This window comes from Trematomus bernacchii, unplaced genomic scaffold, assembly GCF_902827165.1.
Source record: "Trematomus bernacchii unplaced genomic scaffold, fTreBer1.1, whole genome shotgun sequence".
NCBI lineage: Eukaryota > Metazoa > Chordata > Actinopteri > Perciformes > Nototheniidae > Trematomus > Trematomus bernacchii.
This window is the reverse complement of record NW_022987739.1, coordinates 5,676,133-5,700,633: the sequence shown is the minus strand read 5'-3', so window position 1 is coordinate 5,700,633 and position 24,501 is coordinate 5,676,133. Positions and strand designations below refer to the sequence as shown.

The 24,501-nt window shown below is 40.7% G+C and overlaps 1 protein-coding gene across 1 annotated transcript in view; it reads right to left on the bottom strand.

The window, feature by feature from the left end:
- ncanb (neurocan b) overlaps positions 1-24,501 on the bottom strand; it is a 134,265-nt gene that overhangs the window by 29,925 nt on the left and 79,839 nt on the right. The window contains exon 11 of the mRNA XM_034147910.1: positions 3,873-3,986. Coding sequence (XP_034003801.1) covers positions 3,873-3,986 — 114 coding nt within the window. The remainder of the gene's footprint in view (positions 1-3,872; positions 3,987-24,501) is intronic.

Here is a 24,501-nt window from a genome sequence, read left to right as displayed (position 1 = left end):
AGGGAGCCAGCAGTGGTCCTGATCAACCCAGCAATCAAGGCTGTTAGCTCACAACGCTAACATCAGAGGGCTGGACCACAGAGCCAGTTCAATGGAGAAACGCTACTAAGTCCGACATAACAGCTTCCAATGTTTTATAGATGCAGACTGGAAACATGCAAAAAGTGACCATTATTGAATTATTGTGGCTGTTATATGTCATGTACTGTAAACAATTTTCTCCTAAGGCACATAATCAAATTGCTGTTGTGCCATCATTTCTATCCTCTATATATTTATTTTACCACTCAAAGCACCTTCAATGCCTATACGTCTTTATTTTAACGTCACAACGGCATTCTCTTAACCTTTGTTTTTTATTTATTTTTTAGACTAACAATGGTTTTGGTGTCCTTTATCTGCATTAAGAGCATTGTAAAAGATAATCTAGCAAATAAAGACCAAGCATAAAAACTCATATCATATGTGTTTTGAAGGAATTATATTGGGTGTAAACAACAGACTGATACAAAAACAAAGTGAACTATTAGTGTATTCTGCTACCTGCAATTTATTGAAGACTTCCTTTGAAGCCAGCATTGGCAAATGGCCAGGGAACATTACAAACATATTCAGTAGTTGAGTAGAACTAAGAAACACCTTGCACATAAAATGAAACAGTTTTCTCGCTCAGATTTTCTGCAGGAACAACTAAAATAATGCCAGCTGCAATGCAAATGATTTGAGTTACTGTAATCACATGGCTTTGTTTGATGGTCTTACTTGCGGACGTGTATGTTTACATCTTTATCCCTCAGGGGAGAATCTATATTACACACACAGTCAGTGAAGGCTGTCCTGGTAGCTAATAGGGCAGAGTGTGCGCCATTAAAGCCATTACCAAAGATGCCCCCTCTCTTTCATCCTTTCTCTCTCACTATTAAATAAAGCAGAAATGGCAAAAAATAAAAAAATAAATAGCCATCGAATCTATTCAGCCTCTAAACACTCTCCACCTCCGGAGAGAGCCGGACCACTTCACTGAGACAGGGACCAATTGGATGACATTTAAATAGATGGAGCCTCGGTGGAACGAATGAGTTCATTTCCAGCGTTCATGTCGCGGTTCAGACCCCCCTCTGGATATCTAACTGAGATCACAACGAACTGGCAGAGCAACGCCTAATGCAAATTGTACTTTTCACAGCTGTTTCCTATATTTCTGCAAGCGTCGAGCAGCGAGAGATAAAGCTATGGGAAAACAGAGAATTCCGATTTACACAATCAGACCTGCTGCTCCCAATCAGGCATTAAGGCAGCGGCGCCACAGGAGAGGAAACGTACCGCAGCTCCAGTGCATGTCAAATCAAAGGCACTCTGGATGGAGATGTACTTATGTACGTGCCTATTTGTGGGTTTGGAAAGGAGAGGAGAGGAGAGGAGGGGAGAATCAGTATATAGGGGTGTGCAATACTCGAGAATGAAAATCCAAACTTGTGAGACACAGCAGATAAAGTATTTAATGATCTGCCTTGATTTAAAGAAGCTGTATATTTATTATAACACGCCGTGAGGCACAGTTGTAAACAGCACAACATAAAAATCCATGTACTGTAAAGTCTCTGTGGCTTTTTCACTTTCTTGTTTGTGTATGATCTACACCACAGGAGGGGCATAAATATTAAAAAAGGAAGCCATGACCCCGGGGAAATTACAAGTAAGACTTACTGAAGTTACATTTCCACGATCAAAAAGGGCAACTACAGTAAGAGTTAACAAGTATGTGGAATACTGTTAGATTAGAGGGCCATTCGAGCTATTTACTTCATTAAAGTTGGTGGACTTTTCCTCTCTTCAACCACTTAATCCTCTTGTGACTTCTCATATTTATCTACCAACCTTTAGTGAGGTCCAGAGAAAGTTGCTAGTGCATTCATATAAACTGAAGGAGATTAAATAAACGAGAAAAAGCACAAGGGTGACATATCACCAGTCGGTAGCTGATGTTTGTGTGTGAATGCCTGTGTATGAATTACTAGAACATACCACACACTAAGGGTTGTGTTGAGGTGCTGAAAGTAGAATTGAAATGATTGATGGTTTGCCAACTACTACAATAAGCCTGCACAAACGAGGCAAAGTGAAAAGTTCATTTGTGGCCTGCCAAACACTACTGTAGTTTCTACAACATTTAGAAGGTCTGTCTGCCGCTTCTCTCTGGCTTAGCTCGGTTTACTCTCTCTTTTATTTCTTCTTTCTCCATCGATTGTTCTGCCCCGAGTCTCTCAGACCACAGAAGAGCCGTAAAAATCTGAGCCAGACACATATAAAGAAAGATATTCAAAGTTACAACTCTTCTGAGAGTCGAGGTCGGAGGTCACGCTAGACCAGTAGAGATACAGTTGCTTTTATATATCTCAGAGCAGATTCCTAAATGTCTATTCCCTGTTCTCTCAACCATCTATTAAACATTTCTCCTTTGCTATTCTCACACTCTCTTTGCCCCTCCGACTTTTCATTCATACATTTTTAATTGTGCTATTTTAATTCTTGTATTTCAAGAGATGTTGCGGTTTTGCATTATTCAGAATTGTTAGTTGGAAAGCAAGCTCCAAACTCACTTGTATTCAATTCCCAAAGTATCCCTTTACACTTATAATATAAATTAATTTGTATATCCTGCAATTCATTTGTATAATTAAAATCTAAAAAGGCCACAAATTATAGTAAAAAAAACAATAATTTGGATACAAATTGGATTGTTAATATACCTTATTTGCTATTGGTTGTTTGTAGATTAGCCATTTCCTCACATAATCTGGCACATACTGTAAAAGGCAGCTCATGTGCACTTCTTCCATATCTCTCCAATCTATTTTTCACATCAAATTGTGCAAAAACTTAAAGGGGACCTATCATGCAAAATGCACTTTTGTACGTCTTTTATACATGAATATGTGTCCCCCGGTGTTCCAGGGAAGTGTCAGAAAACACAACCCTCTCTATTTTCCTCCATACCCAAATCTCTAAAAAAGGGGCTGCAACGGATCTGATAAAAACTGATCCAGATTTGAACACTGTCCTGACGTCAGGACGGTGGCGCTACGGCTATTGGGCCAACTCCACCAATCAGGAGGAGACAGCCACGGCCATTGCCGTTCGAAAGTGCTGGAGACGCTGTAGTACATATGCCAGGCCAGTAGATGGTGCTGTTCTCACAGAATCAGCCCTTGCAAAAACAGAGCTAACATTTTTCAAATTGAGCAAAATGAGGCATGGCTAAAATGCATAATCTGTTTGGTATTTTGAAAAAAAAAAAGTATAAATATGCCTTATATAGGTATGGTCATACACTATATTTTTCAAATATAGCATGATAGGTCCACTTTAAATAATCAACCCTAATGTATACAGCAGCTGTTGGTTTCCCTCATTGATGTAACATGCAGTTTGTGAGCAGCTTCCCTGCTAGCGCCCGTCTCACAGGGGAGTTCCCGTAATGAGAAAAGACACCAGCTGGTCGCAGGTGTCGTGTACAGAAATTGATACATTATTCCAAAGGGCTTCCCTCCTCCTCTTCCTCCTCTTTGTCTACATTCAGATCCTCTTCCTCCCACCTCCACCGCCTACTCCGTCTCCATTAACCCTGTTGTTCTCTCTCTAACTCTGTCTCCACATCTTGCTCTTATAGCATCATCTTTCTCTTAATGTGTCACCTCCTCGTTCTTCTTTAACTGCTCATCACCCTCTTTATCTTCTGCCTGCTACTTCTATTATCACCTTGCTTCTTATCTACACCCATTTTTTCTATTTGCACAGTTGTCTGCTCTCACAAAACACACTCCCCTATGTTGTTATTGATGAGAGAGCAGAGTTTTAATGCAAATTGTTACCTTTCTCACAAGTCGCTCCACCGTAGCTGGGCAGACAAAGACACACAAAGGAGTTGATCTCATCGATGCAGGTTCCTCCATTCTGGCATGGGTTAGACTGGCAGTCATCAATGTCTGGAGGGAGAGAAAAGAGGGGGGAGGGGGGGGGGAGATACGGGTTGAGTCAGGTTGATGCAACACACATTCACACACAGCAAAAGCACTTTCCAACAGGTACTTTACAAACTACCTGCAACAGTTTTTACTGAACCCTGGGAGATCAAACTTCTGGACAGATTAGAGGTGTTTTTGAGAAAGGTATAATTAAAGGGAATTGATTGAACTTCATCAGTGAGAGGTTTGGGATGCACTGAAGCGCATGATGCTAATAGCAATGTGTTGGCAGGACGTGCTGCAGTTTTCTAAACCTGAGCTGAAAGAGCAAATTGACGGAGAGGGGTGGAGGGTAGAAAGACCGAGAGACATGGAGGTTAGAGAGACGTGATCCATCAGTTGGATCTTCTACCAACAACACATTCATGCACAACGAGTTGTGTGCAAACTGTGTGCAAATCCATTGTAATACGTGCATAAGCGACCAAACAATGCAAGCAGACAGATGACGTCTTCAAGCTTCGCAATGACCAAATCAAGTCTCAATGTCTGTGCGCATAATGTACACACTCACACAAACAATCACACACACATATTTTGCAGAGGCGTTGCAGGGGTGAGAGTTCTCATTCAGTTGAAAAATGGTAACTGTATTTCTCGAGCTGATCTGTGCCGAGGGGTAAAATCATTAAAACTGCAGCTGGCATCCCACAATCCTCTGCCATCACAACATCTCGGTGAGTCCCTGGGGCCTTGGCAAGAGGTCATTGGAGCAGAGGTGGAGTGAAACAAGACGGGGGTGGCAGGAGAAGGTCGGAAGTGACGAAAGATGCAGGGAAGGAAATGCTAAAAAAAACACAGAGTGAAGGAGATGTAATGAAAACAAGGGGAGAGGTGATGTAAAGACTTTGGGAAGCTGGCAAGTTTCAGGGTTGGATTACAGGGGCTTTGCAGGCACACAGTTTGGGGCGGAGGAGTCTGTTTGGATAAAACAGTGTGACAGCTCCATTGCTGCTGCTCTGCTTTGGGCTGGCTGATATTAAAAGGCTGGATTTGATGCAGGAGGTACAGACCCAGCCAGAGGAGTCACAACAAGATGGCATTTGTATTGGTTTAGTGTATCGTTGCAAATCCATGTTTAATTCTCTGTCTGACTCATATAAATAGGGAATATAACTACACAGCAGGGGCAGCAATTGAGTCACACACACTTCAAAAATCAGTTTGAAGGCAGATGATCTGACATCTAACAGGGGGCTGAGTTTAGGCTCCAGACTTTTTTACGACAGTCAGTCTGCATTACGAAGTAGAGGCAGAGAGGGTCTGATAAAAGATGCTGTTGGATTGCATTATGGGAATGTAATGATCCAACGTGATTTATCCTAGGGACAAAAATTCAGGATACTCATTTGATTTATTCTAAATCTGTCTCTTTTGAGTCCCTCAACTTTGAAAAAGTTAGATGTCAAATCGCTGGTGACGACCTTTAATCTTGCTGTGATGCGTGACTAAGGGATCTTTGTTAAGGGATCCAAAAGTTTGGAGATGAGTAAATGGTTGTTGACAGTCTGCAACATTAAAGGTGGGGTAGGTAAGTTTGAGAAACCGGCTCGAGATACACTTTTTGTTATATTCCATGGAATGCTCTTAACATCCCGATAGCAATGAATATCTTAAGTGCTTTGACAAAAAATCCATAAAAAAAAGTCATCTGTGGAAGCCGTAATACTGTAAAAAGTACGACCAATCATTTTAGCCGGCCCAGCTAAAGTAACTGGATGGCCTACCTGCCTGTCAGCCTTCCATCTGTGCACAAACTTATCTCGTGCCCTCATTGGTCATGTGCGCGTTCGTGTGTGTTGGAGGAGGGGCTCTGTAAGGAAGTGGCAGATTTTCTCCGGTTGTGTATTTTCAAATTCTAGCGATCTCGAGCCAGTTTCTCAAACTTACCTACCCTACCTTTAATGATAGGAGAATTGCCTAAAGATGAATATTTATAAGAAACTGCAATAGGTGTTCTATGCCAGTCACGTAAGCTGTTGAAATCATATTTTTTTTATTACAGCGTGACATAATGTTATTTTAGATCATTAACGTTTCAATTCACCACTGAGACCCAGCAGTCACCACTAAGTGAAGACATTACTCTACAGGATTATTAGCTAATTGTGACAGTTAACCGCCACAAAACAATTGGCCCCACTCTCTAAAAGGTGCTCTGCAGTGAAGAGAGGCCACGCTCGCTTAATGGTGTTAAATGGTGTGATGTTGAAGTTAAAGGACAAAAAGCTGTATTTTAGTCCAACCAGGCATCAAGTGATAGAAACCCGTCTGGGGTAATTAAACCGCCTGCTGGAGTCCAGGAGTGATGACATAACAAGTAGTTATAGCAGGGAGGGCAGGCATTTTCTTCTATGTTTTTTGTAGAAAATAATGTGTGGAATATAATGTTTAAGTACACAATACATTCAAAACCACATGTGTAGCTTTAAGTATTTCCAGTGCAGATCGAGAATGATATAACCCCAAAATATCCGTAATAAATATGATTATACAGATCCCTGAGTGAACGTTTGAGGAAATATCATTAATATAGCATGTATGATGAACGATAGATGCTGCAAATATCCCCCCCCTCCCTCTACACCAGGAACCAGATGAGCAGGTTGCCAGTACAGCTGTTCAGAAACAACTACAGGGGGTAATATGAGCCAGCATCTGGCCTCATTAAGCACTGCAGCACTATAAGGAGTGGTGGAAGCCCCTGGATTTTAGGAGCACTGGGGTCAATAAAGTACACCTCTGAACATCGGCTATTAGAGGGGCCACAGTGGGCATGTGGACATAATCTGTTATAGCAACCAATATAGTGAAACCATCTGTAGACAGTGGCAGCTGGGGTTCACAGACCTTCATCTCGTCAAATTGAGGAAAATTCAAGCACAAAGGTGGTCAATAAATACCAATCTTATCCTTAATGACCAAACACAAGTAGCTTGATAATAGCTCTTTTTACTCTCAACCAATTAGATGGCTGTCCTCGAAAAACATTATACTGTGGAAACAAGGGATAAACACATGAGGAACTAATAATAGCTTCAGATTTAGTCGCGGTAGGCTTACGGCCCGTCCACACAGCGGCTTTGGAAAAAGCTTGCCGGCGGGCGTGTCTGAAGCTCGACCAACAACAAATCACGTGAATCTCCCGCCCCTGAGACACAAGCAGCGGTTTGATTGGCTAGAGCTTGTACTGGCATATCATTTGATTGGCTGACGCTTCCACCGAAAGCTTCAGAAGCTTCAAAGGTTGAACATTGCTCAACTTTTGAAGCCTGAGATGCCTGGAAAGCTCCGCTCTGCTTCCCACAATGCAGTTTGGCGAAAAGTGAGGCAAAGTGACGTCACCCCATTCAAAGTGAATGGGCAGAAGCGTTGGAAGATTTTTTTAACGCAGCTGTGTGGACGCACCGTTACTGTATACTGTCTTAATGCAGATAGATATACAGATGATGAACACTTAAACTAGATCAGTCAATTGCCTGGGCTGATGCATCTGCAACAACATATATTATCTTATTGCAAACATATTCAAATGATGTGCATGTCAGTATTGAGGTAACAAGAAAATTGCAATACAGATATGCATAAGCAGCTTTTGAGCATATTTGAAACCATGTCTTGATTATAAATTGTGCCTTTCCAGCTGAGAGCTAATACCTGAAAGCTTTAATGATAACAAATGGCTAACTCTTTACATTTCTTGGTCCAAATTTGACAAACTTTAAGGATTAGCATCAGAAATGTTTACTCCTTGTGTGGATGTAGGTCTGAAAACAAAGTTGTTCTGGAATATTGTCATGGAGATGTCGTGATTTGACACAAGCATCAAACTTAAATAAGGATGAAGTTGCAGTAAAAAGTCCTGAGAAAATAAACCATATCCAAGTCAGACATGTTTGAAGATATAAAATAACAGTTTGGCTATTTTACAACATAAAGGTTTACATGTCATAAAGAATGTATATCCAAACATTGCTTATTTCATCAACCACTGAACTTCCAATGTCTCCTACAATAATAAAAAGTCCATTCACAGTGTATGTGCTCTAAAAGGTTTTACATTTCCACATCACACTTTGTTGTTTAACCTCCTTGTAAACTGTTGATGTTAGAGAATCCTGTTCACACATACACATGTACAAATCAGATTGAACCTGAGTACACTCTTCTGCAGGATATGTGTTGATCACTCCACAAACAGTATGCCGCTTATACATCCCAATAAAGTGACATCAAGCTTAACATTTTTGTGTGGAGTAGGAATTCATGTTCATGCTAAATCTACAGTAAATACCTGATGATATTGTTAAAACTGTGTACTATATGGCCGTGACAAAACACTGATTCTTGGTGTCTGTCGGTGTCAACCTCACCTCAACTCAAACAGAGCGAAGAGGGCCAGAGCGCAGCAGGCCTGTCCACTTAAAACCCTCTCAATGTTCAACCCGTCCAACTCGGCTTAATGAAAGAACCATCTAACAGCAGGTGGCAGAGTGTGTGTTTGCGTGACTGTACTTGTGCATTTCTATGTGTGTGTGTGTGTGTGGTTGTGAGTCTCTGGCCCGTTCCCCAGTACAACAAAATCAGGCCTGGGCACAAGGAAAGTCTCAAGAGAGTCGAGGAGAGCTGTGCTCCACTTATCTGCTGGCAGCTAAATGGATGGAGGGATAAACAGGTGCCAGCCACTGTGGTAATTGCTGGGCGCAGCTAAAACACAAGCGACGCTACCATCTTTTCTTTAAGCCAGCATTTTTCATTTCAATCTGTCAGGAGAGGCAGTAAATAAATGTGAGCAGTCGAGGTGACTAACATAATGGCAGAGTTGATACAAACATGAAATTGAGGATTAAATGTGGTTCACTGCTGATTGAAAAATGATGATGTTTTGATGGGAATGTTTGATTGCAGGATAAATATGGAACCAGCTCTAGTTGTTCATCCCCGCCTCTCTGTGTACTTCTGAGAATAGATGATGAGGGTGAGGTCGGAGGAGGGGGAAATTCAGATTGAGAAATACGAGGGAGGATAGTAAGACGGCAGCTAGACAAACGGAGGGTGGTGTCAGTAGACAGAATATCTGGAGGCTTACTGCAGGCATGTGTCGAAACCAGGGAATGAATAATTGAAAGGGGACAGAGAGAAAAAGATGGAGCAAACTACATTTTGGGAGAGAAAAAGCCCTGGGTCAGCCTCAACCCATTTCCATTTTAGGATTATTTGTCAGTTCAATATATCAGTTTAAAACGCCTTTTACCTGCTTAGTCTACCTCAAGATCAACTTCATCACCTTCCCGTCCTCCCTGACTCTCTCGTCCTTCTGTTCCTGGCTTTGCCACCTCTAGAGGCTCTTTTCACAGTGGGATTTATGCTTTCATTTTATGCCCCGGCCTCAGCGTTTGTAAATGCTCAGGCCAAATAAAAAGTAAACAGCTTCTTTAGCCGTTTTATAAATGAGACCTCAACTGCAATCAGCAATTTCATGGCTATGAATCCTTGCGGGTTTAGCCAGGGGGAGAGTCCACTCGGAGGGTAATAACGCCTTGGAGAGAGGAATCCATATTTCAGCCAAGGACCGGCGTGCATTAAAACATGGTATATTATTTTAGTGGTCTAGTAACTCTGCTATAAAAAGAATGGCATGGTTTATACAACCAGAAAAAGGTTAAAATCCCAGACTGTAACTTTCTGCTGGCAATGGGAAACAGATCTTGAAAAGGAGAAACTCTGCCAACAAGACAAAAACAATACCAACTACACATTATAAACAGTCGATTCTATTTTCCTTCCACCAATGAGGAAGTAAATAAATAATGAGGCTTGATCAACCAACAAAAAGCGTCTGATTTGTAAAGATTCAAAAGGCTGACATCAAATATCAGGGCTCTTAGTGAGATTAGAGAATCCTGAGAGGTCTATGGATTCATTAAAACCCCCCTTTAAACACAAACGACAACATAAAAGCACCACTCAAAGGATCTGAAGCCTTTCGGTCATTTCTCACAACACAAATTCCTCGTATTGAGGATTGCAACTGAGTAGAATCAGACTGGTTGAGATTTGAGATTCTGAGCCTTAGGTTGATCAAATGAAGACATTTTCTTTGAAGTTACACCAAGTTAAAGGTGGGGTAAGTAAGTTTGAGAAACCGGCTCGAGATATACTTTTTGTTATATTCCATGGAATGCTCTTAACATCCCGATAGCAATGAATATCTGAAGTGCTTTGACAAAAAATCCATACAAAAATGTCATCTGTGGAAGCCGTAGTACTGTAAAAAGCACGACCAATCATTTTAGCCGGCCAGGCTAAAATAACTGGATGGCCTACCTGCCTGTCAGCCTTCCATCGGGGCACAAACTTATCTCGTGCCCTCATTGGTCATTGGTCATTGGTCATGGCTCTGTAAGGAAGTGGCAGATTTTTTCCAGCTGTGTATTTTCAAATTCTAGTGCACTCGAGCTGGTTTCTTCAAAATTACCTACCCCACCTTTAAATAAACAAATCAATACATTCTGAAAATGTGATTTTCTTTATCGGATTCTACTATGAGTGATGGGGGAACACAAACACTCACTTTTTAGTTAACTTCAAACACTTCAAGAGAGTCATATTAATATATTAAATCATAACAACAGAAAGTGTTTAATATTTGATTGTGGTTAATTTTATTATTCAATGTTGTAGATATAACTGAGGACTTGGGGAACATTAGCCGCTGTTTATGTGGATGTCCAATCAGTTGTAAATGTTGATGACTGAAGATATCATTTGCTCAGTGCGGGCTTTATTGAACAACAAAGTGGAGTTGACAGCTGCAAAAATGTGTTGTTCTTCCTGCTCCCAACACCTTCATCGGATGTGACAGTGGCGTAGTTGGAGGGATTAAAGAACCACCGGCTGTTTCAGCTTGGATTTATCTAGGTAACCAGGGGATGCACATGAGATGCGGCTAAAAAACAGACCTTTTCTAAATGCTTGAATGGCATCCCAAAATGAGTGCAGAGATTGTTGTAGATGAGGATATATTTGACAGTGTTTTGGATATAAATGTGTCTGTTGATTGTGTATATAGGATATACATATTTTATACATATTTGTATACATATCTGTGTATTGTATAATTTTATTTTTGTATTCGGGATTGTTGGAAACGTCATTTCGATCTCTCTGTCTGTACACTTTCTCTGTTGACTTTGACTTTTGACTTTTATACAAGCCAGAGAATACTATAAAAGAGAGGATGTATATATGGCGGACGGGGACCCTCCAGGCGTCAGAAGCTAGAAGCAATGCATTCTGGTACATGTAGGCACTCTTTGAGCAGAAGAACCGGACTTTCTTAATCAAGATGGTACGCGTTGAGGAATGCATGCTACAGTAAACTACATTTACTTGCAACACTGATTGGACAGCCACATAAACAGTGGCAAATTCCCCCGTGAAGTGGTGTTAATGCTGACCTCCAGTGCTATAACATCTCATTTGCTGCAGATATGGAGAAGTTTACTCCAGGATGTGTCAGTACAGACATCTCTGTTGGGCGAGGTTAAACAAGCACCAAAGCACTTTTCTGATTATACCAAAACACCTATAAGTCTTGTAATGAGGACGAAATTCCACATGCGACCATCATTGGTAACTCTGCTTGATGTTGATCTTTAGCAGGTTGTAAGCTTTGTATTTATTGCTATATTCAAAATAATAGTTTTTTTGTGTTTTGATAACAGGAACATGGTGTTACTTAGTTGCACAGTTTACTGAAGACATTCACAGTCTGATATTTGTGTCTTCTTGTCTGTCCTTCAAGGCTTATATAAAATGAATTCTTTCAGACAGACTATTTAAATGCGAACCAGTGAGTTGTGTTGCAAATGTCTCTCCTCCAAACGCTCATAAATATTCACCAACAGCATCAAATAAAAGGATATGTCAAAGTGAGAAGCATTTGAGGTATTTTTTACTTAGCATTTGTTGCCTTTGACACAAAAATAGCAACAATTTCCTCTACAGTCTTAAGATGTTCATTCTGAATGTGATTTCAAGTGATTGTTGTTCCTGTGTTTAGGAGTTGGAGAGAAAGTAAAGAGTCCGGCGGCCCATTTCAAACGCCAAAAATACTACAAACATCCACATCGGAGGTCAAGATTGTAGCCATTTTGCTTGTCAACCTAATGACTGTTTTGTAAGAGTGCTGGGAGCAGAGAAATTCAGTGCCAAGTTTGATTTTTATTCTTAAGAGCCATTCAATATTTGAGGGAAAACTCCCTAAAAGACTGAAAGTATCTGTAAAATGTGTGATTGCAACTTCAAAATGGTAACAACTTTGAAAAAAAGTTATTTCTAGTGAAAAGATAAAGAAGGCAATGGACAAAGAAAACGGTTATAGAGAGAAATAAATGTGTTACAATACAGACAACTGTTTTGATTCATTAGGAGAGCACATGTGTACAGAAACACAAGTAGAAGGTGGACGGTGAGCAAAGGAAAATCTCATTACACGCTGTATATGATTCATCCAAACTTCTGTAGGTGGTAGGCAAAGGCATTTGAAAGCCAGCCAGTTTGTCCTAACAGAGCCGGAAAAGCACAGTTTTCTGTGTAGACTAAATGCCAGGCGTACAGATCAAACTGCAGTCTGATCAATTACACAGAGAACCTTTGAACCAGTAAATGCCACGTGGAGACTTCACATCTGACAGGGTCGTATGGGGGGCATGAAGGGACAACATTAATCCAATAGAAGACGTTTTTTCCATCTGTCACATGGAAGAAAATGGAAATTCATGCAAGAAAAATTCTAATCAGTCAATATGCGCAACACACACTGTAGCAAACACACTGGGTGGCAGTCTGCTCCATTATCAACCGGCAGCAGTGACAGATCTGGTCACTCTTTCTACATTTGCCTAATTGCCTCCAAACCACAGCCGACATTATGTCAAGATAAATTGACAAGGAGTCCTGTAAAATGGACGCTTTGAAATGGAAATGTTTGTCACACAAAGGCTTTTTGCTAAAAGGCTCTTTGTGTTTGTCATCATTCATTGTGCGAGACCCTGGATGATTGACTTCCTTTAGCTAGCTGAGGGGCATTGACATTTCCAAGCCCCTCTACAAAGATGGATACCTTTCTATTGAACCGCCTGCTCGTCCAGACAGCATGCACACTCAATGGAGCGTGTTGTGTTCTGTCAATAACTCTAATGCTGGTGTGCGTAAGGCAGCATTAGCGATTTTTTTAATGGATTTATATGAATATATGTTTATGTTAGGATTGTATGTGTGTGAAGAGTGCAGGAGAGAAAGAGTTTCTTAACCACACTCCACAAATGTTTGTATTATTTGTGCATGTGTGAGTGTGTGTTGGCACAACATGTTTATATTTGCAGAATGGATATCGACAGCTGCAAGCACACATTTAATGTATGCCTGTGAATGTTGAGGCACTACAGAGAGACACTTTTAGGTACAATGACAGATGATAGGTAGGATAAAGAAAAAAAGGAATCACAGGAAAAATAATGTTGGAACAGCCGAGCGCAGGGGGTTTGAGAATAAAGTCTAACAGGTGTTGATTTTAAGCTTTTCACTCTATTAAAAAAATTAAATGAAATACCTTCCATATTTTGTGCATTTCAAATCTTTGGTCGCAACACGTATGCTTTGGAAAGTGACTCACTGAAAAGATATGAAAGAGGGAGGACATGGGTTCCATAATGCCTGCAGGATAACTGTGTGGTTAGTTTAGAATAAGGAGAGGGATATTATATCTTTAGAGTATATAGCGTGTATTACGCCTTACAGAGTGTTGCTGTCCATGTTCCTCTTCATGGCAGAGATACATGAAGATGATGGCAGAATGTGGGTTGAATTCAGTGGCCATACAAAGAACATAATCCTACATAATGATACCATTTCACCATACGCAATGTGATATTTCTGCCTAAGAAATAGCAGAAACTGAATAGCAAACTATGATATGTATTGCAAAATGTTTGCAGAAAAACCTCACCTCGCTTTGAGGTCCATTTAGCAGCTGCTCCGGAGCTTGTGATTATTACATTATATTAGCAGATGGATTTTATGTAGGTGTGAAAGCTTGAACCTTGACGTGGGAGTGTCTTATCATCTGATGTTTCCAAGAACCAGAATACTCTTTCAGTCTTAACTTTTAAGGACAAGACGTACTTGAAGTCTTTAGAGAGGAATATCATTTTAATCCCTGATAGCTGGGAACAGAACTGGTTTCCACAAAAGATACTTAATGCAGTATTCAAAGAATCAACACATAAAGTAAGTGTTATTCTAAAATACAATACATAAAGCATACATCTGTGTTTCTGCTGGCACCTGTGAGTGTGTGTTTATCTGAATGGACAAGTGAGTTGTTTGTGTTTCTCTGTGTGTCTGTATTTAGATATGTGTTTGTCCTAGCAGTATTCAGTAGAGTCTCGGGCCCTCAGCTGTGTTCGGGTGGGGTTTGATTATAAAGGGATCAGGATCCGCGGGGAGGAGAGGAAACAGACACACTACAGAGCAGCTCTGGTACAGCCCAAGGCTCAGTGCAACGCTGATCAACCTATCCAAGGATCCAGCGTCTGGAGGAAAAATCACTCGGGGGTTTGTGGTAAATATTGAGAAAATGCTCCATCTATTCCACTTGCCAACATGTTAGAATGAACAGGGATATATAGTACCTGCGCGCTAGGCCCAGACGCAGTTACATATTCGAGCCCTGACGGTGTTTTGAGAGGCAACAATCCAAATTGTGTCTGGGTTTACCAGATTTCTTTGTGTGTCGAGGGGGAGCAAGCAAAGTGAGCCTTAAACCTGCCTTGTAGACATTTCCAAAATAAATCAGTGATATGACATACTGTACAACAACAGCAAAAGATTTGTCTTAATTCACGTATTGCAACATTGCTATGTGGGTATTCATGCATTGGAGGTGTGTGTGCGCCCAGTTTCAGACAGGTCCCAGCTTTGGTTGACAGCACTACTGCAACACTCATAACAGCCTGGGAAAATGTAATGAGACAAAGTGTCACAACATCTCACATCGCTCTGCTAGCCCTCCGTTCTGACAGTTTGACTCCAATCACTGTGTGTGTGTGTGTGTGTGTGTGTGTGTGTGTGTGTGTGTGTGCGTGTGTGTGTGTGTGTGTGTTTGCTCGTGTATTCACTGGCTCCATATTCAGTGTCTGTTTATATCTTGTGTGGGAAGAGGCCAGGAAAAAGAAGCCATGAGCAGGAGAAGCCAAGCAAGCTGCCACAGAGCCACCAGTATCATACTGCCTCAATCTCTATTTCTGTCTCCTCACAGAAAGGGGACAGAAAGAAACTGGAGATAGTGGAAGAATTACAAATAAAAGGAAATAACGAATACATTTGTAGACGTGCCCTTGCTTTTGAATGCTTTCCCTTTATTTCTCCTCTTCGTGTCTCCAGATATTTCCTCCTTACCTCTCTGCTTTGCACTCCTGAGCCTCTACACCTTCTATTTCCTTTTCCTCCCTCTGGAGATGTGTAAATGGTTGGTTTATCCTCCTTTGCCCCGTGGGTCCCACCAGGCTAATTTCCTTTGAGACAGGAGGGTTTGCAGGTGTCCCTTTAGGGCTCCTGGTGTTAGCAGTAGCACTTCCCTCTGGGCATTACATGGTTTGGCCTGTTCTTTGATAACTGTATCTGCCTGAGACACCCAGGGTGAGATCATTAACACACCTCGACTCAGCTTAAAGGAGCTAGACGTCTCCTAAAAGGGATTGTTAATGCTGCTTTTTAAAATGTCCTTCCTTCACTCTCTATTCCTTTCCACCTGGGTTCTTTCTTCGTGTCCTTTCTCCGTTACCTTTCCACCTTTCCTTAACTTTGACCATTAATCCTTCCATTCTCCCTACTCCATTTCCTTCTTTCTTATCTTTTGGTTCTTACTTCTGTGAGCGTACACACTTAAAAATACAATATCTTCTACTTTTAAAGTAGAGCAGTTCCCCAGAGGGGTGAATGACAGGCTATTCTCTGCCTGCTGTCGCTATTTCTGACATACATAAAGAGGAAATAGTAGAGTGGAATTATCTATTTTTTCCTTAGTGCTGTCAGAATCATTTAATCATTGACAGAGAAATTATATAAGGATGTGTTTCTGAGTTAAAGAAGCTCTGATGTTGAATCTTTATATCTATTTCTGAAAAGAACTGGTTCATGAACCAAACAAACGGCCTCTGGTATATCTAAGGAAAGATTTAGTTTTCTATTTTCTTTTAAGATAATTTGTGTTTGACAGTCAATCATACTCAGGCCTGGTCAAGGGCTTTATCCTTCTAGTCATCTTTTCTGTGTCTCTTTCTCGTTCATGCTTTATTGCATCATTTCTCTTTGTCACATTCTTGTCTCTTTTTTCAGAGTCTCTGTCCGGCACCGGAAAGGAAAAATATGAAATGACTTTGTACTGTTTTGGTATGGGTAGTTCACTTGAGTGTGTACAGTATGTGTACATGCTGTTGTAAATGTATCGACTGTGTACATGTGGTTAGACTTCTTTGAGTGTGGCGCAGTGGATAGAGCCTTGGTATGGGGATCAGGGGGTCACAGGTTCAAACCCCACTGCAGTCAGCATGTCGTTGTGTCCCTGGGCAAGACACTTCACCCCAAATTGCTCCTGTGGGGATTGCCCACAGTATTCAGTATTGAGTATGTATGTCGCTTTGGATAAAAGCGTCTAACAAGTGACATGTAATGTAATGTCCATTCATCCTTTAAGAGCATCATGCAAAAGGAAGAACATTTGGTCAATTTACGTTTCTGAAAGAGGACGTATTAGGCTTTCAAATAAATGGGATGATGTTTATTTGAGGGCTGATTCACTTGATGAAGACCTTTGATTGTTATAGCAATTATTAGACAATAATAGCATTTGTAGACTACAGATAACAAGTTCTGATATAATTATGTTAATTTTTTATTTAAGTGAGTGAGTCAGATACAAGTCAAACTCAAATTGAGTGTTATAATTGAATATTTATGGATAGATCTGCTAATTAAGATTGTTGTAACTGCTGGTAATTCATGTTATAAATGTTTTGACCCTTTTCGTTGAAAGCTCTGCACTGTAGCTGCTCGAGTTAATCTAAGCTAACTTTACATTCTCAGTGCATTTAAGCATCGTTTGAATCTATGTTTGCTAGCGAGCATTTTTCTTCTTCAGTGTCAAATGCAAATGGTTGTTGGCACGTTATCACAAATCAACTGTTGATGTGTGGAATGGGGTGAAAACAACAGCAAGACGTGAGTTGTGTTTGATAGCATGCAGAAAACAAAACATGGACACTTATAAAATAAAATACTGGTCATGCTAGCAGTGGTCCAAAACTCCACAGGATGCCTCTAAAGGGGCACAGGACCATTAGAGCTAGAACATGTGTGTGCATTGTTGCATGTGTTTTTATGCCACTCATGTGAATGTAGCATTATGTGATCCAGATTTATACCAGATGATATTTGTCCCAGTGTGCAGGTGTTAGTGTGTCTGTATGTGTGGTTTGTTGTGTGAGTGTTTCGAGAACACTGATAAGGCCCCCATGTGTAAAACCCTGTTCCCTCTCTTCATGGGAAATCAATTTGCTCTGCTTTCTACGTGGCCAGCCTTTTATATGCTTCACTTGTCACCCAGTGTATACACAGTCATTGCCTCAATCCATCCAGCACGATACACACACACACAGAAACACAGACACACACACACACACACACGGGCTGAGCTAAACCAAACACATATCAGACACACACATGCATATTCATTAACTGCAGCCAATACTTCAGCTGAAGACTCAATTACAAAGAAGAGAAGTAAAGATGAAGCAACTCAAGGTGGCAGGTGTGTGAATGTGTGTGTGTGTGTGGGAGATTGGGAAAACAAAGATGAAACATGTGTGTTAGCGAGAGAGAGAGAGAGGGAAAGATAAAGAGCGAGAGGTGAGTCCTGGCAACTTGGCCAGCAGCTCATTAATCTGCAGGTGTGTTTATACCAACAAGATACTGCATGCAACACACACACACACACACACACACACACACACACACACACACACACACACACACACACACACACACACACACACACACACACACACACACACACACACACACACACACACACCACACACACACACACACACACACACACACACACACACACACACACACACACACACACACACACACACACACACACACACACACACACACACACACACACACACACACACACACACACACACACACACACACACACACCCACCCTGCAGTGCATTCTCATTCAACTCTGCAGGCAGTATGTCCTTTGTTTCTCATTGTCCCCAGGATTTTGGAGAGGAAGGAGTAACCACGCTGATTAAGTACGGGGAAATGATACAGTCCACCCATTTCTTATACAGTGTTGTATAGAGTATAACTACACACTTGTACACAGCTGCAGGTACTTGAGGTTGCATCCATGTGTAGGTTAGCTGAATGTTACATCTTTGTGTTGTGTCTGAATTTGTATATTTCTATGAGTCCATTTGTCTATGTTGACCAGTTTTGACTATGTGGTTGTGTCTATGTATCACAGTTTGAGTTAGATTAAATTATCCTGCTAGTATTGGCAGCATTGCAGTAATGCTGGTGGTATCTTCTGTGGTGGGGGAGGGCACAGCCAATCATAATGTTGATTGAGGAATACGATGGCGTTGATGAATTAATGAGGCATGTGAATACGGGCTGAGCCAGCCAATCATCGCCCTTTAAGAGCTCCTCAGCTGCCGACAAACTGTGACAAACTGCTGGTCATCAATCTCACCAAAGACACATACTCCGCCTCAAAGCAGACCTCTTGCATGGGTTAACAGAGTCACTGCGCTATGTTGTTATATAATCATGTCGTTCTAATTGTTTAGAAAAGCAGAATATTACACAAAAAGTTACACTTAATTAAATATAAAATCTGCAACGTGGTGTTTCTACAAATCTGTGTTTGCATTGCTTAAACAAATGAGATACACCTTTGTTAATTGGGGCATATTTTGTACCATAGAGCTTTGTTGTTTTGTTATTGACAGAATTGTCTGACTAACAGAAAGAAAGTAAATAAGCACATTTTGGGAAAATTAAAAAATAACTATACGTTTATCTACATAACAAACATCTCATGTTTCTACATTTTTAAATTGGAATGAGCTGCTGCAGCTGAACATTTAAATGACTAGCAAAACAAAGTTTACACTTAAGTTAAATATATTCAAGATTATGAGGAGAAGTATTTTTTCACTACACAAACAAGAATATTTATATTGTCACAAAACCTCTGGGTCCCAGGAGGTTTATTACAGAGAAAAGGGAACAGATTATTTGCCAAAATATACCAGAATTGCTATTTCCTGTATTTACCCCCACTGTCTTTGTAGAGTATGTGCTGTTGTACCATATGTGAGCAGGTCTTCATCACATTATTCATCATTCTAAGGCTGCATTCTTTCACCTTGTGTCTAGCATTGAATCTCATATTGCAAATTAAAAGCCAAGAAAGAGCAGTAAAACTCTAGACTGTATTGACGTAAGCACTTGAACTTGGAGGACTTGGAGCCAAACTCATAAATCCATTCCATCATTAATGAAGGACTGAATGTGATGTCCTGTGTGGTGCAGCAAGGCAGCACTGGCCCTTTCCATCCGTCTTTCTCCACATATCCTTGCAACTCACTGCAAATTTATCATCTGCATCTTTTTTACAACTTGTTTGGCTATAAGTCTGTTTATTTGTACATAAATATGTCTAGCTCTCAGCATAGCATTTTCCCTTTCTGCCTAAAACGACATGATTTTGGAGGACAAATGTTCGAAAAGCACCATTATCCTCATCCATAATCTTGTCCTTCTCATTCTATCCCCTTGACCTCATCTCTCCGATCTGTGGACACACTGGTGAGGTGGGTTAGGGGCCAATGATATTAATAGCCGCAACCTCATGAATCTTTCAAGCTCAATCATGTGAGCTGATGTGAGGAGAGGGTCCCAGAGGATGAATTAGTTAATACAGAAGCCCAGCAGGAGCGTTTCTCTTGGCCTCTTCAAACATGAGTAATGCATTAGATCTTCATATGTTCTCGGGTAGATATTGGTTTTATATAAGACTGGCCCAGACAGGTGTGTGTGGGAGGCTGGATCTGTGTGAGAGGAAGAGTCAACACAAAAAAAAAAAGGTTAACGGAGAATATTTTTCGTGCACACCCTTGTGAGCCTATTTGGCAATTCGAGTATGCAGGTGAGTGAGCGTGTGAGCTTGAAAAAGTTTCATTTTATGCATGAGTACAGAGGCATTTCTGTATGAATAATTGTATTGGCCTTTGACAGGAAAATACAGAGCAAGAGGGAGATACAGAGGGAAGGAGGGAGCCGTGGAGAGAAAGTGAGGGAGAGAGGTTAGGGGTTGTGGGTGAGAGAGGAAGTGTGGCAGGAAATGAAATGTGTTATTTAGGAGAAATGCTGGGGGGCTACAGGCTTGTTTTCACCCCAATATCTGCACTGCGGAGCAATTTCACTACAGTGCTGTGCTGTCGGTCTTACCAAACAGGGTGAGGAGGGGGAGAGAGAAGGGCACGGAGATGGACTGAACATGAAAGGAGAATAAAAAAATGATTGAAGCGAGACAAAGAAAATGATAGAGAAAGGAAGACGTGGTCAGAGAAATAAATGCATACATTTTCCTATAAAAAATGTGTATCGCACGAGGAAGGAGAGAGGTGAGAAGTGGGAGAGAGAACTCAGATCTTATCACATGATTGGAAATGAGGCCAGAGAGAGGGGAGGTGCAAAATAATAATAATATAAAAAAGGCATCAGGTGTGCTCCGTGTCGAGCAGAAAATAAACTTGAGGACATTTCTGTGTGCACAGATAGGAGATGTTGCTATTCAATTTATTTGGCTGAAATTGACCTGGGAGTTATTCGAACCACCTGTGAATCTGCCTGAATGTAGTTTGTTACGTTCTGATAGGACAGAGTAGGTGTCTCTGCCTTTTTCAGATGTGTTGTGTTATGCCCACCTGCACTCTACAGTAAGTGTTGTTTATAAAGGCAATACATGTATGAGTAAGAGAACAACATGGAAAAAGAAATGGCAGCTCGGGTAGTTTTATGTCCTCTAACTCAAGATGATAACGACGTAGAAAATGGAGGAGAATCCACACAGGTCCCTGAGGAAGATAGATGGAGAGGACGAGGGACACGCGGTTGAAAGACAGGATGAGAGAGTGCGATAAGAGTAATTTCCTCCTGTGAAGAGGAGCACTTACCACCTTGACCTCACTACGTATTCTGCATTTTTAATAAAAAAAACACGTGTCTCCCAGCTATTTGTTTGGAATCTGTTGCGGATTGCCAAAAAGAAAACGATGCATTAATGTGTCTGTCTCTTCTTGTTGGTTGGTCCAGATGCATTTGAATGTCTCACAGAAAGTGATTTACCTGCCTGCTCACTCCCTCTCTCTCTGCTGAATGACTGATGGGGCTTCAGGTCGTTCTGAAGAACAATCAGCCGTCCAACAGAAATTATTTCCCTAACTTCTGCTCCGCTATGAATCACGGAGATTTGATGACCCGTCTTCAGCGACAGGTTAATGTATTTCCTCCACAACAAACTGCATTTGAACTAAACAAAAATAGCTGCTGCTGTCAACAAGAATGACATTTGATTTTTAAAGATCCACAAAAGAAAACAAGGCCGACAGAATTTAAACATGGCAGCTCATTTAAAATTCTGCTGCAGGCGAAAACCCAGAACCGAGAACAGAGGGCATGTCGGGCAGGATGTTGTGCTCGGGCTTCCTGTAACATTTACAATTGATTCTAAGGTTTTCCTTCTTATAAAAAAAAGGCCTTAATCTTTGGGACTAAGCTCTATTGCTCACTCCTTTGTTTTCACTGTTTGCCTTCAAGAACATTGCGATCATCTGCTTTGGGATTTTTTCAGCAACAGCCGAGCAAAAATCGGAGAAGCAGCCTTTGTCAATGATGTCCCAAAACTATAGAGCACAACACCCTACCTATAGATATCAGAAAAACCAGCTTCCTAAATATTTAAAGAGAAATTGAACTCTATTGACTTCACTATTCAACTAGCTGAGGCTTTTTCTTCTTTTTTTGCACTTTGCTTAGCATTGAAGCTCTGCTGCAATTACTTTTGTTATTTATTATTAATTATTAAGTTATAATCAGAGTTGGGTGTAACGCGTTACAAAGTAACTGTTATCCACTGCTGCAAACACCACGTCAAACCTCAACAAACACCTGCAAAGAACACATGCTAAGGTGAAGCTAATAGCTAAGGACCCCCGAACCCAGAGTGAGGATGTTGTGAGTGCGCCGCCGACGACTCCGAAGCAGCAACAATTACCGGTAACCAAAGCAGAGATGGACAGGCTTGTAGCATCCTTCATAGTAGAGAAAATGTTGCCCATTTACACAGTGGAATCACCATCGCATCGTTCAGAGATATACTGCGCAAAATACAGATAGCAGGAGACAGAGGACAGCCATAGTCAGAGCTATCTGGATCAGTCTTATGCGACTGAACTAAAGAGAACATTTGAAACTTTAGCAGTCTGCGTGATCTGCCTGTAGGGAGGGGTGGGCCGGCCCTGCGAGTAAAGTAACGAGTAAAGTAACAAGTTACTTTATGTAGAGAGCAACGAAGTAGTGTAATATATCACTTTTTTTTAAAGTAATATGTAATATGTAATCTATTACTTTTTTGTAGTAACGACCCCATCTCTGGTTATAATGTACCTGTTTTTATCATTACTATCACGATTTTCATACTGAGAATATTAATGTATTGTTACTTTCATTACCAAGTAGTTTTTCCCATAAATAAATGGCATTATATCCCTCATTTTAAGTTCATTTGGTCTATTTTAATGTAAAACAGTCATTTAAATTATGTAGTGCATGTGTATTTCTCATTCGAGAGTCAGAGATAAATGATACAGTCTATAAAATGCCTTTTTTCTTATGTTTACATGCCATTTGTACTTGTACACTGAACAGTATGATCTGTCTTATTTTGTAGAATACAACATCTGGTGGATTTGTTCAATGATGCATCACAGATAGTAAGTGTGTTGCATACTGTAGCTTGATTGATCTTCAGTACACTTGAAGGCCCAGGACTCCCACACAGGAAGTACATGACGTAACCAAACTCTATGTCCTTATTCAAATGATCACATTGTCAGTCGTCCCATTATAATGAGAGAATACATACCCATACAAATATATATTCCCATGGCAACAGGGCCGACTTTTGCTACTTCCTTTTTTGTTGGTGTAAACAACAAGAATGATCACAGACATTTAGATGTCTTTAGATTTGGTTATTTTATCTCAACATAATGACTAGAAGATAACAACCCCCCCAGAGGTGTTTACATCTCTATTCTGGGCTATACTTTATTCTCTCATATCTGTGAACAAATGTTCATTTCAGCTTCTGGGAAAAGAGAATATAATTCATTATTGTATCTCAGCACATGGCCATCAAACTGACAGGCTGTATAGTGCCTCATTAATCACACATCCTGCAGCACTATCTAGACTTTAACAAACAATTCTGCTGATTAATGATATATCAAAACCTAAAGCTTAGATTTCAAAGAATTGTGTTAGACGTTATTGTCTATGTGTCTTAACTGACATCCCTGAATCAATTTAGATCAGGTAAGGAATACAGATGAAGCAAAGGACTCTTAAGATGAGAATCTAGAGGATCTGTAGAGCCAACACTGAAACGTCCACAGCTTTTCTCCCGCGCTCTCTCTCTTTCCCTCATAAATATTAACCAGAGAACTGCAGTAGAAACACAGGCCATCAATAATGCAGCTCCCTAAAACGCTTCTACCCAAATAATTGCAGCTACAAGCGAAGTCCTGGAGACAGCCTTTTAGGTGTGTTGCATCGGTAGTGCCACTGCCTAATTTCTTACTAAATAACAATTTTATGTGAAGAGCAGAAGCAGAACAGAAGATATTACTTTATTTGCGTCTCTATAGGCTATAACGTGGCTGTGATGTATGCATCTACACTCGTTAGGCACCTAAGGAGAATGAATGTGACCTTCAATAAGATGGGTCAACCATGAATAATGACCAGGAGAAATAGAAGCTGTAGATGTACAATTAAACAAAAATAAATGAAGGCACCGTATCGCACAGCACTGTGTTAAGTTGGTTAAATTGTGGTCAAGCATTTTCTGTAATAAGCAATTAACCTTTTTGTCTATGGCCGTAGAAACATCAGATATGCAGCTGTTAGCAACATAATCAACTTCAACACTTTAGTAACACTGGGAAAGGCAATTAAACACTCCTAGGAGAAAAAGAGCTGGAGGACAGAGACGTAAGCAGAGACGTAAGCACAGAAGTAATGTGTAAATAACAAATATTTT